This window comes from Varroa destructor, unplaced genomic scaffold (assembly GCF_002443255.2).
Source record: "Varroa destructor unplaced genomic scaffold, Vdes_3.0 BEIS01000006.1, whole genome shotgun sequence".
Classification (NCBI taxonomy): Eukaryota; Metazoa; Arthropoda; class Arachnida; order Mesostigmata; family Varroidae; genus Varroa; species Varroa destructor.
This window is the reverse complement of record NW_019211459.1, coordinates 31,457,869-31,477,386: the sequence shown is the minus strand read 5'-3', so window position 1 is coordinate 31,477,386 and position 19,518 is coordinate 31,457,869. Positions and strand designations below refer to the sequence as shown.

Here is a 19,518-nt window from a genome sequence, read left to right as displayed (position 1 = left end):
TGGTGGTCGCGCATATGAATGGATTTGGTAGAATAATAATCGGAGTAGTCAAGATGGCAACTGGATGGTAAGAGGGCAAAGTGATAGCGCCAATCGATACGATAACAAAAAGTCACACGAAGCCGGTCGACCACTGGGTTTTCGCCCGTCACGCCCAGAGCAAATACAGCAAGATGTAGAAGCCATTGAAAAGTGAGGAAGATGAATAAATCGAACAGTAAAAAAGGCGCTTTTTTATTTATTACAAAAATAAACGCTAATGGAGTCTTTATTTAGAGCGGAACCGATAATACCCTTGTAGAGGATCTGACATATCTCTATGTATTTTAAAAGTTTCGTTTATTTTCTGGTGGAATATTTTTTTAGTCTTCTACATGGTCAATTCATTTTTCACTGCAATTTGCGAACCTATAATGGTACAAGGCAAACGGAAATATTGTACCCTTATTACATCCTATCAAAAGCATTGTAATTATGGATTGAATGAAGATGTGTTTTGGAATGAAAGTTACACTAAGATGATGAATACTTTAAAGTTACATAAATAAAATCATCTGATAGCTTCTAGATTAATCTCAATTTCCCAAAAGCAAGAGAGCGTCCCAGGTGAAACCGAGGCCTTGGGTTGATAGGCGCTCTTCGTGAACTTGGTGGCCCACGTATTTGCTGTGAACTTAAGCAACAAAAATGACGTACGAAGCTAACTATCCTGCCATAGTCACGTACCTAGAAACTGTTTTCTTTAGAGAGTTTTAGGTGACCGGGTGTTCCGCAAGTGCACATATTACACTCCGTTGAAGCGAATAAAAGCTGGAGTCATTACTTATGGCTTTTCTTCCGCATGTAAAAAACGCCGATATCGCAACAATTATTTTAAGGACTTCTGTGTCGAACTGACCTGCTTGTTGCTACATCTGAAATTACAGGTTTAGTTGAAAATTAATGCGATATACTTGTGCGATTCAAGTCACCTTTTAAATTTCGAATACGCGTATTCAGTAGCCTTCGTACCTGTAGTGTCTTATTAAGAGGTGTTTTTAAAGCAAAGCTTTCTTACTAAATTTAAAGACGCAAAATATGTCCACGATTTCGTAAACCATAAGCAGGCTTTGGCAGGCCCCCAAACCTGTATTCAGTGTCATTGTCATGTGTTACGCAGCGATACTGTTGAAATCCCACAAAGCTGTTATATATATACTCATGTTAAGTGGACGAGAATTACGAGAACTGGAAATGTCCGAATCAGCTATGTGCAGCAACTGCAGTATATGACACCCTTGTAGTAGAAGTAGCTTGCCGACGAAATTTTCATTATATTTAGAAAATTCAAGATGCTCAAGTTGAAGTTGATTACTATACTAAGCTTGTGTAATTTTTCCATCATAAGGTATGAGTTCTCCACCTTTACTTGGTGTGGTCTCATATGTAATAATAAGAGTGTAACTCTTCCACGGCTAGATGTACAACTTCATTATGCATGTATAAATAAATGCAATGGGTATTGTCTTTCTTATGTCGGACTGGAAGAATAAACATTGGTACTTTGGATCTGTGCAAAGTCCATTTTGGACAAAGGTCAGCAAGCGGTTTTCGATTGTCCTCGGCGACCTTTATCCTCATTTAGGCTTCTCATATCGCAAGTGTCTGTGTTTTCTCGACTGTACCGATTGCGTGGTCACATTGACAGGCCACACAAACAGCGCACCCAGTAACCGCGTTACTGCTGGTAACAGCGGCAAAAACTAGATCCGCTGGTAATCAGGGGAAGCTGCTGGAAGAGCCGGGCGCCACTTTACCAATCTGTAGGCGCCAGTTCCAAACAACAAAAGCAGACGATCGTGAACAACAGTGCGTACCAGCAACAACGATTGCACCGCCAAACAGCTGAGAGTGGAGGGCCTTGTGATGTTTATGCTGCAGCCGCTGCAGCTATCGGGTGTCAGCTATCGAACTGTTTGTACTCTCCAGCGACCAATTAAATGAGGGCATCTGCAAAGCCCAGCATGTTGTTTTCTTAAGATGTATTATTAATAATATTGCTAATATTGTATAGTATGGCCCATTGCCACAAGGGTCGCAGCTAGAAGAAATCACAGGCACCACCTGTTGTGAGATCGCAGCAGGGACTTTGTAATCTTTACTACCAACTACCATTCCCGCCAGATTGGATCGTCCTTTTCAGTAAAGATGCAGCTGCTTGCAACTACTCAAAAGAAGATTACAATTGGTGCATGTTAAGTGTGCCTAGAAGTCACGCAGACTTAAGTTATACGCAGACAGTTATAATCTGCTTTATAGTGCAATGCAGTCAAGAAATAGCTAATAAGTGAAAATAGCTTCTATCTGACAGATGCCGTTGAGCCAGAAAGAAGAGGCGCGAAGGCTCAAGTTCTTACAGTTTCAAGATATTTGCAATGCCAGATCTCCACCAAAAACATGTAAATGATTGAGGACTTGCCTCCACAAGGAATCCATTGGAACACTTTTCTAGTCAGTAGGTAGTGACACGAGTGTTTTTTCCAACTTCGACTTCGTTGTTGCTGTCCTTCAGCTAGTGGGATTAATTTCAAAACAGTTCACGCAAAGAACCGAAGCACTTGCTGTGAAGTACATCTACTGAGCTTTTGCTCACGCGCACTTCAACGGAGACAGAGTGTAGTTCTCCGTGCAAACTGCTTGGTGATATCAGTAAACCTGTTGAAGATACGAAAACATCGGATGCCGAAAAGGAACAATCAAAAATTTCATTATCTAACCCGTTCCAGACAGGTAAGAATAACTTAATTTGTATACAGTCGATACGGCAGTGGGTTTCACCACCGTTCTTTAATATCGTTAAACATTTCATTGTAGACTTCGGTTCTGGCCATTTGAAATTGTTGATGAATTTCAGAATTAACAGTCGTTAGTCATCTTCGAATTGTTTCTCGCTCTGAAAGCATTCCGTTCAATTTGCGCGACAAACATCTTGATGCAATGAACGCTATGAAGTATCTTGGTGTACCTTATTTAGTAAGTAGTTTAATATTTTAGGTGACCCCTGATTCACATATTAGCCGCACCCTTTGATCAACAGAAAACAACTGATGAAATGGATTGGAGAGTCGCATAGCAGTTCTTTATTTTGTGAACTGCTTTCCAGCGTTTACAAAGTTCTACTGTAGCAACAGTATGAAGGATAAATTTGGTAAATAAATTAATTTAACAACTAATCGAATGATGAGTAATAAAACAGAAAAAGAAGAATACATGAAATAACGCGAGCTGTGTTAGTATTTAGAGCAGGCAGGTGAAGTTAAATCCCATTTATGTAATAATTAGTCACTTGGTACCGCGCTATGTCTTGTTCATGCTATTGTATGGCAAGCTTCCCCTGAATATCCTAAGCAGAGCTCACACTGCTTTTGTATTGTGAAGGTTTTGGTGGATCACACATTTTGTGCCTTTATCCTATGATGTAGATCAATTCCTTGATAGTGTTTTCGATTTCTCATGGTTATATAAAACCTGATTGTGGAGCCTATATTGCCTATCTCTGCGGGCACTGTCATTATCTTCAAGATACCGCCTGTCAAGACGGACAATATATATTAGATTGTTTTTAAACAAATTTTACAGCCGGCAATAAAATGTGGTGATAAGTGAATAAATTTAATTTATTAAGCTCGAGTCGATTTCGACACTCTAGATTTCGAAGTTCGAGCTTTTAATTTTTTTAAATCTATTGTTGGTTGAAATTAGGTCATATCAAATGAATATATAAAAGGGGATAGTTGCGTTTCATAGACTGTCCAGGTCTATTTCTTTTTGTGATTGAAACTTAAGCCCGCTTCAGAACCATTAGATCTTTTCGACAAATTTCAGTGGAAACTTATAAAATACTTCCAACCGCATTCATCAAGATCATGTTTTTCAAAAGATCATTTTTTATGAGCATGCCACCTACTTCAATACGTGCAAATTTGTTACTGAAGACAATAGTTAGAAACAGCGGCTTGCACTACAATCTGATAATATCATGTTCATGTATGAGGCTGTTATAAGTGAATCCGACAGACTTTAAAATTGACCATCCTATGAACTACGCACTTCTAAAAGTCTCACTCACAAGCTGTTAAATAGATAGTTTCAGTGAAACAATAAGATTTTTAAGCGACTTAAATTTGCGATATAGCGGAGCTTGAAGTTAACCAAATCTCGTACAAATTTCATACAAAATGATTGTCTGTGACTTCACTGTTAAACTATTAGGCTGTTACAGACGAATCCGGTGGATTCAGGTATTGAACAACCCTTGCTGCTAGCAGATGAAACTCGACTGCTAAATAGTCTAGTCTTCCGGAAACTAACGAGTGAAAACCCGCTCGAGTTCATTAAAAAAAAAAGAGTTTCTTCAAAGTCATACAACGAAAATTCATCAAAGACTGGTGAAGATGTTAGGCAGAGAGGCTTTAAGCGAAAGTACAGTGCATAAATAGTGCAAACATTTCAAGAAAAAAAAAAAGTGTTGAAGGCTAGAAAATAGGGGACCAGATTTTGAACCCCGAAGTGCAAGAACCTATTGCCACAACCGAAAAGGCTTTTGACGGAAGCAGAGCTTGAATTCTATGTGCTCTGTCGGCTAAAACTAGAATTTCGTGTGTGATGAGTCACATAATTATAGTCCAAATGCTGAAATTCGAAAACAGAGTAAAAAAATGGGTTCCCAGTGTATTTATTTCGGGTCAGCTGCAGATGCGTGTGGTGTATTCATTGTACCGTTTACAAAACCTTGATCAACGAAAAATCCACCTGCAGCATACACAAAACATGTTGCAATCTCTACCACCAGCCAGAAAGAGACTAAATGAGAAAACAGAGCTGCATTGGAGAGAAATCGACTTTGTTGGCAGTGTCAGGTAGTTACGCACATGAGGTGATGGTAGTATTTACAATGGACATCAGGCGGTATCTGCAACAATATGATGTTTGCCGAAGTCGAACAATGAATAAGCCCGATATCTCGAGTTCCTCTAATAACTTATGGACTCTTAACACGATAATCGAAAGCACGTAGTCTGCTTTCTTGATAGCAATACTAGATTTAATCGCCATGCGTCAATTTTAGATTGAGTAGAGGAATATTCAGCATTGATTTTAACTTGGTTACTCTTTCGGTTTGAGTCCGTGTGATTACGGGGCTTGCCCTGCTCCAAAAAGGGCAATTAGTGGTTTTTACTGTTGATTTAATTCGAGAAACTATGGTAGGTAAATTACATATCGGAACGCGAACGATTATATATATATATATATATATGTCAACTGCTCAAAAACTGTCAGAGCGCTCAAAAAAAGTGTGTTATCTCCAACATATATAAAAAAAAAAAACGATTCTAGTCTAACTGGTTGAAATGTTAAAATTTTATAGAATAAATTTGGAAAATTTCCGGATTCATTCGTAACAGTCTAATAGGTATATCATGAGGCGTAACGCCTGCACACGTAACATTTGTGTTCTCGATATATTTAATTCGATTCCATTAACTTCTGCTTGAAATTTTTTGCAAACAAATTGGGTTTCTATAAATAGATAAATACTATATTATATACCTAGACCTATTAGGACAAAAACAGTATCATGTTGCCAATATTGTGTCTGACCATACAGGCGCTAGATGTTTCCAATGTTTTTCCATAAACTTTAAAAATTACTAAAAGTTGTATAACCCGTATGTATTTTTTATGTGGAGAATGAGTCGGCAGTGTGTACTCTGCTCATTGACTTAATTGTTTTTGTTACATGAAGTGACGTACTATATACACTCTGTTGGAAACGGAGCCGTCATATTCTTTTGTGTATGATACAAATAGTTTTTTTCTGACTAAAGGAATCGAACAGGCCCTGTTGTATATGATACAATGAGAGGAATGATATCGGATACCTAGATCCAGGTTAAGTATAGAATAAATGAGCGGAATCCAGAGGAACTGTGTATTCTGAGACAAGAAGAAAAAATAAATAACTTTAAATTATAACGATACTTAAATAGATGGCCCACGCCTTTCATTTATTCATATTAAGCAGATGTGAAACAATATTTATTAGGCCATTCTTCATTACTTCGCTTTATTTTTTTCTAAAATCTACTGAACCCATAGCTCTTGAAAGTTGCTTAATAGAATGTTCAAATCTGGCTTCCTGCTATCACTTTTTAAAGGATAGAACTTCCACATGAGGTTCGTTATAAGTAGTACATTTATAGAATAATAATAAAGAGTACTTATCATGTTATTTAAGTGAATCAGCTTATTGACGTTTCGATTTTGTTAGATTAACTCTTGGCGAATACAAGAAGTAACTTCAAGAGTGCAATAGGTGCCATTCATAATGGCGGGCTAATCTTTTTTACATGATGCTTATCTTACCCTTTGTGCTGAACTCTGGGTAGACTCGAATTGGAATAGTGCACACCAATTGCAGTCATATTTCTTCTGGGACAACGTTTGTACGGGAAACTTTTTTTGGCAGTTTAACGCAAGTGCTTTGCAAATGGTGTATGTACGCTTAAATTGATAACATCATAGTATTTAGTGATCAAAAAGTCTTGTACTTGACAAATAGTCTACCTCTCGTTTTTGAGAAAACTAACTTGAATATTTAATAAAAATAGACAGGAGTGGTTAACAAATTACTGTGCGAAAAGTCAGGAGGACCCTTGAGTCAGCTGTAGAGTGGAAAGAAGCAATAAAACTAGTTTTACGCAAAATGCGTCCACTACTGCTTTGCCTAATCGTACAGAAACAGTTTTTTTAATTATTAAAAACTGATGCATTACTCAGAAAGTCGGAGAGCGACCAATATGGATTGAAGCTAAAGGATGAGCTGTGTGTTGGGTGTTGGTGAAATTAATTGACTACATAATCGTAGATCACCTTATGTTATAGCCAAAACTATTTACACATATTGTGTATAGAAAAGTATCGTATTTTTGTAATTTGTATTGTAAACCTCAATCCCACATGGACCATTGAAACAGACATTTTTTACCACTCCTACAGATATAGGAATATTGATGAGAAGAAACAAACGTGAATGAGGTGTTCTATAAATGTGCTTCATGTGCTATAAATGGACGCAACTGAGTTGCTCAGGGCTCTCCATTGCAGCTGATAAATGACGACAGAAGGAGCGCTTTATTTATAGCGATTGAACCAGTCTGTATAATGGGACCACTGAAAAGGATTGCGTTAAAATCAAATGTTGAAACAACATGGATAAACAAACCCAATGGAAAAATAAAATGCAATGGACTATTTTAAAGAAATTATATTGAGTGAAAACATGAACATAACATCTATGACTAAAAGATGACTATTGGAAGACGGAAGTTCCATGAAATTGTCTTTTTCCGGAATGTTTCAAACATTTCCATCAATCAGAAGAAAGGTAAAGAAAATCATTTTGCTTGCAGTTCTAATCTCTACAAGACTAATTCAGACTTGATTGTCAAAGACGTATCGTTGCCAAATGCACAGTAGATATATACTGCGTCTATCGTTCTCTTGACAAGGTCGACGACATATGTGACGCCGAACGGACAAATGTCATAGTGGGTTATTTCGATTTAGCGGGAATAGATTGGGAGTCATCACGTTACTGTTGTAATTCTAAGTAAGAGGCTCTTTTTTCAAAAATTTTTTTTCAATCTTCCAGGAAATTTTACTTCATAGTAGAACCCACACGGATGCATAGCAGCAATTTTTCATTAAGAAATAATTTTGACATCGTCCTATATGTCAATGACTCTATCGAGTAAGTATAAGGTTTACCTGCGACGATAATGCAATCACATTTTGTCTTTATGGGACAATAGACAAGGATAGACGGTTGTTTTGTGTTTTTGTATGATTATAAACAGAAGGACAATGAATTAATGAAAATGGGACTAGACTGGATCTACAGGAGTAGACGTCACTGTCAACAAGATGTGCTTCTAGTTTCTGAAGTTAATGCTTGTTCCTCGAAAGCTTCACATATCCATTTCTATTCTGCTGAATGTTTTAGATAGCTCGTTTATCTCACCAAAACGACACCTTATAGTGGGCTGCATTAAGCTGATTTTCTCTAAATTTCTAGAATTTCAAGCAGAGAAGATTTACGCGGAAGATGAAACCGAATAGCCAAATACTTTTCTGCATAGAGGGGAAACTTTGCTTATTTTTGAAGGGTGTCATGTTAACTTAGATAGTCGTCTACAAACAACAAGGTGGCCACCAACGTTGTCCGCCCACGCTCATCAGTGAGAATTGGTCTGCATAGTTGGGTTTGAACTGTATTGTGACAGCAGTTATTAGATTATAACTACTATAGATAATAGCTAGTTACTATTTGGTGTTACCGCCATTTGCAAGTAGAATCAGATACATTTAATAGCAAGCAAAGCGCGGCGCGAAGCCAGAGCCCTCGCCGGGCCGCCCGGTATCATAAACATGTCGTTGTTAACGCAAACCCCATATAATACGAGATTACCATTTTCACAGCAGATTTTCAATTTTTTAAAAATTAGATGTAGATATTTGTCACAAAAAACAAAAGATAAAAAATCTTTAAGTTCCGGTGACGTACCAGAGGCAGAGTCAATATTCCAGCCGAGGCAACAAATATTTGAGTCCTTTTTCAATACATTATTGTTTGACCGGAAAAAAACTCCTTCAGCCTTGATGACAACTTAGCAACGGAGTTAATGCGGCAACTACATGTAAAATTAATGAACCACGTATATAAGTAGTTTTGTTTTTAATATATAATATTCATTTAGTCTACTATGTGCAATTTGCTATGAAAAAGAAAATGATAAAAAACGCCCATTAAAGGTCGGCCAAAAGCCACTATTTATGTACGTCTTCGAGAAGTCCACCAACATTTATGCAATTCACATAGGTCTCGGAAACAGAATCAATGATTCAGCACTAAAAAAGCTTCGTGATAAAGCTGCAGAGATGTACCAAAAGCCAAGGGATCACAAGAACAAGACAAATCTATAATTGGCTGAGCCCTTGCAAACATACAATACTAGAACAAGCCGATGAACGAATTCAGTCAGATAGGGTAATTACTGTTGGTGTTTATGTTAGGCTGTGTGTAGTATAAACAAATCAGATCAGTTAAATCATCGGCTGAACAGGAGCGGGACGAAGCCCGCGGTTCGGCCAGTATATTCTATAAACTACTAAAAATCTGTGTCCATTTGTTTCTTGAAGCCAAAACAACATTTTAATCTAGTTAAACTAGACACTTCTATGGATCGCTAAAACTTTATCCAAGAAAGACCTGCGCGACAAATGGACCCGATTGGCCAACTACCTCTTCTTTTAAAGGCAATATTTGATTTTTCTCATAGATCATCATGTCGTAAACCGCGACTTCGTTCTTACCTTACATGTGCGAAATCGACGCCGCACCAGTGCTTACGGATGCCAAGGTGGCTGCCACTGTCACTGGAACTGATATATCATCAAATGTAAAAATGCGTATCTCTGACCAACTGTTTAAACTCTATCGTTGAAGAAGCTATTAGGCCGTTATTTGACGTTGCATCTATAATAATTATCATCCACATTTGATATTGTACATAGCCAAAATAAAACAAAAGCGCAGAGGGACTTATAGGTGGCGTGTTGTTGTGCACGTGAGGGGTGTAACCAGCTCACTGAAGATTAGAACAGTGGTAGATCGAGAAGAGAGCCGGAAGGGCGAAGTTCCTAACCAAAAAAAACTGGAAAAAGCTCGTTATGAAAACGGGCCTCTGTTTTCCAACGACACGAATTAAATGAAGTGGACACCTGGGTCGAAGAAACTACGATACAAGCGTTTGACGAAACTCGCTAATAAGCGCAGCAAAACTTTTGAAGGAATATCTGATTTCATGAATAGGTCGCTCTGCCCATGTAAACTACGGTAGTAATTAGAAGGAGATGGAAAGCTGCTTTATCGTGCTCAAGAGAGAGGCTGATTTTTATATATTTATATCTATATCATTTTATATAAAGATTATCAGAGTAATTTACGAATACTACTCTGTAGTGATTTAGTTATGTACTATGTTATGTATATTTTTGTAATAATAAGTCGAATTATGATCGTTGCGTCACCTGAATATTCTTCCTGGCCATTTTCACCATGATATGAAATATACTTATTATGCCAGTTAAAGAGGCAGTCGCTAAGATCCGCGTCAATACGCTTTTCGCGTGGACTACGAATAATATGAGCTTTGCGTCTGTTTGCTTACTTAGTAAATAAATAAAAAAGTATTGCTTTTACAGAGGGTGCCATGTCAAGTTGCAACAAACGTCACTTGGCTGGGGCAATGCACGTTCAAACAAAAATGTCTTTGGACCAACTCGGTAGAAGCTGCGGTCGTTCCTGGCATGTTGCACGACTAGTAACTGCCTCAGGCAACGTCCTGCCTGATAATCAACTCATTCAACGCCGTCGAATCTCCATAGTGGTAAGATTATTGTGTTGTGGCCCATTCTACATATAATAAACATCGCTAATGTAAGTGGTCATTGATTTTGTAAAACGTACAAAGTAAATAGTAGATCATGTGGCCCAATTGTAGAAATGGTCATGAAGTGGGTTAAAACACGCAAAAGAGGAGTTTTCCTTTTTCATCTGATTGAGATACCCGAAACCTTATTTTTCAATTTAAGTAGCTTTATAATCTTGAATTACGGAAATTTCTTAGTGTGCAAATGGCTGTCTCGGGCTACGTGTTTTACTTTAATACTTTTTAATCTAAATGCCGCTGGGTATTAGCAACAAACTTATATACTCGATTATTTTTTGGGCGTCTGCATATATTTTGCTGGTCAATAAGTTGCTGTCTATTTCTTTTGTCGATTTTTTTTAAGTTTGTTGTCATAAACTGATGGGCAAGCATCATATATCATTGGAAAACCTCTCGTTCGCTCAATCAGCTTTGTGCAATCGCGTTCTATGGTTCAAAACAAATTACCCTAAGTGGAAGATAAAAATTGGTGTTTTGGATGACAAAATTATTCGTTTTTCACTGAGATAAGAAAAAATGCCATTTTTTAACTTTGGGTAGGTGCGGAATATACGTTGATGATTTTGAAACTGAGGGTACCATTCAAAAGTGGCATGTAGAGTTAGAAAATGGCATGTTTACCCTGAAAAGCGTCCATTACCTCGGATGGCATCAGCCATTTCTGGAAAAAAAAAATGTTAACGATATTACATATTAAAAGAGCCTAGCTTTTTTTAACTGTAAAATCTTTGTCTTTCACCCAAATGTACATGACTTAAGTACTTTGAAGTTAGAATAAAATTGAGACAACAAATAGAACTAAACAGTTGCGACAAACCTATACAACAAAAAATGATCTTAACAATATATAAAAATTAATTATAGATTTGTGTGTTCTATTTAAATAATCAGTGTAGGATTGGTTCTGATATTCTGTTAACTATATTTTACTTTCGACAACGATGTTGTCGTAACAAACAAGCCGCTTTTTTTATTACCTGGAGTTTCACTGATGAGCGCTGCTGTAGAAGACGGTACCACGGTATAGTTGTTAATGCACACGGTAAACCTTTAACACGACTAGTCGGTAAATTACTGTTGTCGACGGGGTCCGCCGTGGACACGATTGATAACATATTGTTCTACACCTATTATGTTATAGCAGTGACATCAATGTAATCCCTCAGTTTACCAAAATTATATTAGTCGGTTAAGCCATACCTGCTGCTAAGCTCGTTTGATACCATATGTTCAAATTAAAAGCTTCGCAAAACTGAATGCGTTCTTCATTTTCAATGTTTCGTTTAACTGACCTCTATATGCGTTGAGTGTCGTTTCTACATTAAATTTTAATACACTTCGTTCAGTAATGTTGCAGGTGGTCAACAGAATTTTGTTTGGAACGTTTTTCAGGATATTAACACGGGACAGCGCACATGGAGTGGAACATGCAACTTCATAGACAGCTCCGTGGCCTATAAAAATGCAGGTTCTATAGATAAAAAACTTGAGACCCATAAAGACACCGGGAAGAAGTGCCATTCCTCCAAGGCTACAAAGTTAGCTAAAAGAACTGAAGACATCGTATTGGACTACGGTGGACAGTCGCATTCCAGGTTGGATCTCCAACTTGGAAATTCTGCGACCGAGATTAATGCTCGAACTATACAAGAAAAACAATGTAAGAGTGTTGATTATGTTCAAGTGGCTAGACATCATTGTGTAGATAAAAATAGACTTTCGCTAAATGAAGGTCACTTGAAGCTCGACCTAAAAACGGATGTAAAAATCGAACAAGCGGATGTATCAAAGCTTCTCGATGTGACGAACAAGGTGTCTGATCTTGTAGAGACTTCTGAAACAAAAGAAGTGACTAATAATGCTGTCACAAACCGAGAGGGAAGGCTGCAATCCCAAAACCAGATCAGAGAATGCAACTCGGATACAGATACCCAACTAGTATTGAATCAGGGAGAAAGAAAAAACACTTGCGATGACGCGAAAGCACAATCTAAGCCCGACTTTCACCAGTTAGTGATGCCGATGACCACTGACGCAGCTCAGAGAGATTGTTTACTCGATATGCCTAATACGGCGAAAGGCGTTGAAAATAGTCTTAGTCAAGTTCAGCAGGTTGTATCGAACTCCGACAACATTGACTCGGACATAGAAACTCAAGTGGTTCGGTTGGGCATATCCGGATCTTTCGTTGATTCTCAAAACAACGAAAATGATTCGACGGCGGAAAGTGGACAAAAAGGAAAACATTGCGTTGCGAACATTCAAGTCTCAGAGTTGGAACAATCTGAAACTTGTGGCGTTGCGCAGCACGCGGTAGTTTCCCATAACGGGTGCAAAAATCAGGAGCAGCAATTTGAATTTTGTGCTTGTGAAATCATGCCTAAAATAGTATACCAGAATAATGATGCGACAACCTCTGACCAACTGAAGACAGCGCGTAATGTGTTCAACGTCAGTAAGGATAAAGCTGAGCGAAGTCAACGTCTGCCGCCTGAATATGGGCTCAGGGTTCGTCAGTGTGAGAACTTGCATAACGATAAAGTGACAGCGCACAACGACGATGTAGACATTCAAACAGGAAATGAAAAGAGCGGGAGTCTTCAAATGCTTCCCGAAATCTATGTCCAGCAACCATTAATCGATAAAAACGTCGATATCCATAAAGTCGCGGGATCTTATAGCATGAAACAACATGCACTGGAGATTGCGGATTCTGATAACGTTCAAGGTATACTGTCTCAAACACGCGTACAGGAGTATATCAAGTTAAGCACGGAAGGTGCTCCCATTGTCCAAGCAGTGGATCGTACTTGTTCGGAAGCGGTACTTAATAATGAAGAAAGTAGAGATGATAAGAAAAATGGAATCCAACGACTACAGGTTAACACAGCAAATGACCAGCAAGCCGACCCCAGGTTGGGTGGAGAAGCGACCTGCTCCTCAAGAAATGGTGCTTTCGGCGAAGAAAAACAAGTGCCGTATATAAACAGTCTCCCCCAGCTAGAACCTCATGGAGACATGTCAGTACAATACAACACAGACATGTATAGGACTGCGAGAGCAGCTAGGCAAAGTATGGTTAATGAGATAGGTCAGACAGAGCAATGTCGCATTGAGGTTGGCGTTCAATCATTTCAGCCAAATCGGAACATCCCGATAGTCTACGGTAATACACAAAGTGTTGTTAGCATTCCATATTCACTGACGAAAACGGTGGCCAGCGTCGATGATAGAGCCAAACAGTCACCGCCTACATCGACAACCATTTCGCAGTCGCTATCGGCAAATTGGGAAGATCAAGCAGAAGTATCACCTTCATATAAGATGAAAAAAAGAACAGAAACGATGACGAGGGATGACGAGCACGGATTTGAAAACGATGCAACTTCGACTAAAACGGATGCCGTAATCGAGTCTGTCTGGCAAACGAGCGTGTATAAACCTGTCTTTGTTCGTGCAATTAGGCATCTGGAAGATGATGCCGTTCAACTACAGTGGCCTTATACACCGCCAAAGTACGAGCCAATGCATAGTAGCATGTCCGTTGTCATGACGAACGTTCATGAGGAGGGTAAGGAAACGGAGAACAAGGCAGAAGTGTTGAATCGTCCTTGTCACTGCTGTAGCAACACAGGGACAGCTTCCAAGAAAGCGGAGCCTTCTGACCACGAGAAACCAACACTGGCCACGCTTTGTGCTGAGAGAAACCCATTGGATTTACGCGTAGACTATTCAAATGCCGGCTGTAGCAATTTCAAAACGGAAAACCTACGAGGCGGCCGACGTAGCACGCGGAAGCTTACTAAGGATCTGCATAAAACGAGCTTTAAAAGTAGATCAGTTGTAAACAAGAACGTCTGGTTACCTAAGTTTACGCCAGAGGTTGCAGCTGAAGAACAATTTCGGGATTCTGAATGGCAGAATATACCAAGAGTCGCCAATACCATACCGGATCAGATATCTCGACTTACAACGTCGGAGTATGGATCCCATCACCTCTCTACAAATGTGTATGATTACGTTGAACAATCGGATTTTGAAGGTCACATCCCGTATCCGAGTCCGAGTGAGTGGGATATACCGTACCACGGCCCAGAATCAATGGTAAACCTTGTTGGAGCTAATGTTACCTTGGTCGCAGAAGCCAGCGAGCGAACGCCAATCTTGGGAGGGGGTGAAAACGATCTAGGCCACTCGAAGATCACTACAACAACAACAACAACGGCTGCAGACGAGGTCTTGGTTGGTATGGATCATACTGACCTAGCCCACACCAGTAGTTGCGACCTCAGTAATAATCACAGAGTCGACCTAACCACAGAAAATATGTTTCCAGCTATGCATACTGATGTAGGAGAAAACTTACTAAAATGCTTAACTGAGCCTTACATTATTACTGAACAAAAGGCTAAGCCGACTTCCATCATGGCGAGTATTTTTCCTGTCAATAAATGCCGAAGCTTTTTAGAGACACAAAATCGCTTGGATATAGGGGAGCAAATTTCAGGGGTATACGCAGAAGCGACACACTACCCACCTTCCAAATATGGACAGCCTGCAACAACTGGTGTTCAAGATAAGATCGCTGACCTGAGGTCGTCCTCATGTACCCCATTGATGATTCAATTCTCCGGCCCAAAGCCACAAACCCGAAATGAGCAAGGGTCCTTAAGCCCCGACGTCTCTGTAGGGTTGCCCGAAGGTCAGATAAGGCGACGCCAATATAGTTCTCTGGTAGACCTGAAATGTCACAGCGCTCTGACGGATCAGCCAGATTGTTTGATCTACACTGCAAATAACTGCAGCCGAAAAGTGAATAATCGACCTCGTCGAAGACAGCGTCTGGTGGAACAGTCGCTAGAGGCTATTCCACAACAATCGAAAGACTATATTGAGCTCTCGCCCAACACAGAGAGCCTTCCTCTTAAGATTTTTAATGGTAAGTCTAGCTAGGAGTTGCTTTCAGCTGTATGCCGTAGGCTAGAATGTGTTTTGATTCTGTTTTTCGTATTGGCTCAAGTTGCACAATCGGCAACGTGCTTCCGCACGCACAGTCTATTTAACGCACTTGGGTTAAAGTTTGAACTTTAAACAACGCGTAATTGAAGCCAGATCTTCCAATGAAGAAAAAACTAGAGATTGTTTGTAGCTATTTAAGGGTTAGGAGACTTTAGTTTTTATTAAACATAGTACGTTAAATGCCTTTTATATATATATATATATATATATAGGTAATGTTTTAACTATAGCTTATATGTTCGTGCTGTCTATCTCGAAGTAACGTGCCGCTGTTAGTCGGCCGCCTAATTAAAAACAATCTTTTATTATTTATTAAATCGTCGTATCTTTTCTATGAAATTTGAATAGGTGTTTCTGATCGACCTTCGATGAATACCGGTTCATCTCTTCCAAGCGCGGCTGCGAACGTTACTCAGACACAGATCAAAAGACCCCGTCTGGTAGGTTCCTTTATCCTTTGTCAACTAGCCTTTTGCGATTTGAATGTTCTTTAATGTTCTACTATCAAGGATTACAGCTTAATATATTTCGTAGTTTATTGGCCGACCGATCTGTAAAATTATCAACTGAAATACGTGACGCACAAAGGTCTTCTATATATTTACTATATAACCTATATTGAGCAAGGTTTTGCTACAATAAGCTAATTCTTCTATAATCCGAATATTACATCGAAATAAACGCTAAGACATAAACACAGCTTATATCCCAAAAAAACTAGAAGAACATCACGTGAAACTATATACTCTATATTCGAAATCACTGTTAATATCGAAGAAAAGGAACATTATCTAGTATTTTGCCCCGTAGTATTATTTTTTTTCAATATACGCAGGCTTCATTATTTTAAAGTTCGATTACATTGATAGCTTATTTCGTCTCATTGGTACGCAGATATCTATAGAGACGACCACGTTTTCAAGCCCAAATAACCATGACTCAACCGACCCTACGTTAGCTGTTGAAGTTGAATCGGAAAGAAGCTTGAACCACTTGTGTGCACCCCTCACTACCGAACGAACAAGCGACTTTAACCGCCATATGGAATCGTCTCACCGTTCGCAAGAGCTGGATGTCTCGAAACTTTTCAATGGAGATCTTGGTAAACACGCTATTGTCCTTTTTTTTTTTTTCGAAACGTATTTTAATGATAGATATTACTACAGAAATAAGTATATATATACGATTCGTCTCATTAGCTAGACTAAACATACGTGTGAAGCTTACTCGACGATATTTCAGACGACAACCAGGGCAACAAAGGTCGGACAGTACCTCTTCGTATTTACAAGGCGATAGAGTTCGTAATCACTTAAATAGATATAAATACCTATCACTTAGATACGACAATTAAACGCGTACTTACTTTTTAAATTACCGGATCAGATTTAGATCTTCCTGTATGAGGAAAAACTACATGTAGACGAGTCTCAGTAGAATATCTATCTTTATTTTACAGTATCAGCCGTAGATGCTGAACTTGATGAAGCACAGCGAAACTTCGAGTTTACGACGTGGGAAAATTTTGTCGGTGAGCTCATTTGTACACTGATTTCATTTGGCTAATTAACTGATAAATTAGAGGGTTTCCTACAGGTCAACGATTTAGACCATGACTGCTACATCGTAACTAGTTGATGATAGTTATATTTCAATGCATAAAGATCTGTTTTTCCGACTTTTAGCCGCATACAGGATTGATTTACCTGTAATAATCCCGCGAATTTTGTTGTTGTCAGCCACCCTTGAAGAATTGTTCCGTCGTTTGGGTATGATATTTTGTATATGCACACATACAATTCGTACGCATCCACAGGCAGTAGTATTATATATAAAAATGAAGTTGCATTTCCAAACAGAGGTAAGACGTTCACATGAGATCGCGAGCTAGGTTCACAGGTGGTAATAGACTAGCCAATCTATTTGCTAATTTCTCACCCTTTCCTTGTACCTCTATTCTTTGTTGCAGGCCTGGTAGAACGTGTGCATAACCTCACTACATTACGTAAGCAACTAATCCTACATAGGCAACAGGCTGGTAAGGAGAATGTGATGAACGCAACTCCTTCTATGTCATGCGGCTTTGGAATCAGTGTTGCCGATATTGCGAATCTTCAGTCCCCGCCAGGCGACGGCAGCTCTAGGAGAACAGGACAACTTCCATATCTGCAGGAGAAACAAGACAACTTACCAAACTATGGGATGAGCGCTGCAGATAGTAATGGCCACGCCTCTATACGATTGCATTCAGGCATCGTTGATCAGAACACTACATTATCGGACGCCTATTTTAAGGCAGTCCAAAGTGATAAGCAGACGAGATACAACAAAGAGCAACTAAATATCAATAATAACTACCTAACTACGGAACAACACGCGATAACGAATGCTGATAGTTTAAAAATAGAAAGAGATGGGAGGCTGAATTACGAGCGTCCGTTGTCAAGTTTGTCGACCAACTCTGATGCCACCATAATTGTCAACTGCATGGCTGAGTTGGGCGTACAGCAGTAGAAACGTATATTTATTTTATGTTGTTTTTGTATATACTGTAACCGTCATAGTTTTTGGATATATTAGTGGATAATAGTGAATAGATTAGTACATACAATCAGAAAAATGGGTTTGGAACAGAATTATTAATCAACATTGTGAGAATGGTTCTACCAGAGTTCCCTCACCTGTCCGTCAAAACCAATACCGTAACTAAAATGCTTAATGATGGATGGATGTGTCTAAGTTCTCTATAGTGAATGTTAAATCTTCAGCGGTGGCATTCTTCAACCGTGGGGCATAAAGCTGGGTTAGCATGATATGTTACAAAAGCGTTTTTACACCTTACAGGTGTTTGTAGTCCAAAGATATTATCCAAATATATAGAAGCCTGATGATTAACCGTCTCATTGTGAAAATAACCCTAACAAATTTTCACCAGTATCCATCAGGTATATATGCTTATACGATCCCATGGCGTTAAATATATCTAAAGCATACATTTGTGTTTTTGTTATTTTGCGAAGCTTCTGTCGATTTTTGTGACGTACTGAAGGATAACCCAAAAATAGAACTGGTTTAAATATGGAGTAGTGATAGTAGAAAATCTTAAATGAGCCCATGTAAAAGCTGAGCTTCAAAATTTACGATTACCTACACTCGTCGGAAAATAACAATTTATTCGTTCTTGCTTGTTAACAAAACTTAATAAATTTCTTTTAACTAAAAACCTGGTGCTCAATGCTTTCTTAGTCAACAGTTGCTGTTTCCGGGTTAGAGGCTGTTAATCGACAAAAACCTAGTTGACTTACTTAGGCCGCGTCACAACCACAACATAAAGGTACTGCCATTTACCGAATTACGGAGATCTAGAACTGGATAAACCTACTATATTATAATCGTACGTATACATGTGTTATATGCCATGATCTCATTGTGCATGCGTTCACAACCTACTAGAGGAGTCAACAATTTCGAGCTGGACAAGGTGTACAGCCATATTTTAACCGTTTAGAGTCAGTAATGCAAATTCTAATAACTGTTATGTCTTAAACATACGATGAAATAATAAAGGTATATTTCGTGTTAAGCATCAGTAGTGTTTTCTTTAATTTTTGTCGTACTGAAACATGTAGCGTTCGACGAACGTGTTTGCAAATGTCGTTTGTTACTCAGCACGAAACACCGATACAATTCGTGTGATATGAGTAAAAAATTAGCGCTCCGGTGTGTGTGGGGAAATTGTGTAGTGTTATTTGCTTGAGGGGTAGAAACACCCCAGGAAAAACTAGGCAACCGTACCTATTTAACATTTCTATCACTGTTCCCTTGTCTCTTAGTGGCTTTATGCATTCGTTTTGCATGTAATTTTTCCAGATAAGTGAAATTTACTAAGATTACTCGGAACATATCGTACTAACTTCAGTGTTTGATTTCCTTGTCTTAAGTATAA

At 38.8% G+C, this 19,518-nt stretch overlaps 1 protein-coding gene across 1 annotated transcript; it reads left to right on the top strand.

The window, feature by feature from the left end:
• The first annotated feature begins 1,806 nt into the window (after positions 1-1,806).
• On the top strand, positions 1,807-19,158 carry LOC111253163 (uncharacterized). The gene is made up of 7 exons (XM_022812184.2): positions 1,807-2,769; positions 10,306-10,490; positions 11,946-15,492; positions 15,921-16,012; positions 16,467-16,674; positions 17,032-17,103; positions 17,542-19,158. The coding sequence occupies exons 2-7, from the start codon at positions 10,314-10,316 to the stop codon at positions 18,084-18,086; spliced, it is 4,641 nt and encodes a 1,546-aa protein (XP_022667919.1). The 5' UTR covers positions 1,807-2,769; positions 10,306-10,313; the 3' UTR covers positions 18,087-19,158.
• Positions 19,159-19,518: the final 360 nt, after the last annotated feature.

What these genes read in the sequence shown, in the direction of transcription:
- LOC111253163 (XM_022812184.2), top strand. Translation starts at nt 10,314, where the DNA reads ATGTCAAGTTGCAACAAACGTCACTTGGCTGGGGCAATGCACGTTCAA. An exon ending in GCCGTCGAATCTCCATAGTG is followed by an intron (nt 10,491 to 11,945) that starts GTAAGATTATTG and finishes AACGTTTTTCAG; the next exon opens with GATATTAACACGGGACAGCG. An exon ending in ACTTTTCAATGGAGATCTTG is followed by an intron (nt 16,675 to 17,031) that starts GTAAACACGCTA and finishes TTTATTTTACAG; the next exon opens with TATCAGCCGTAGATGCTGAA.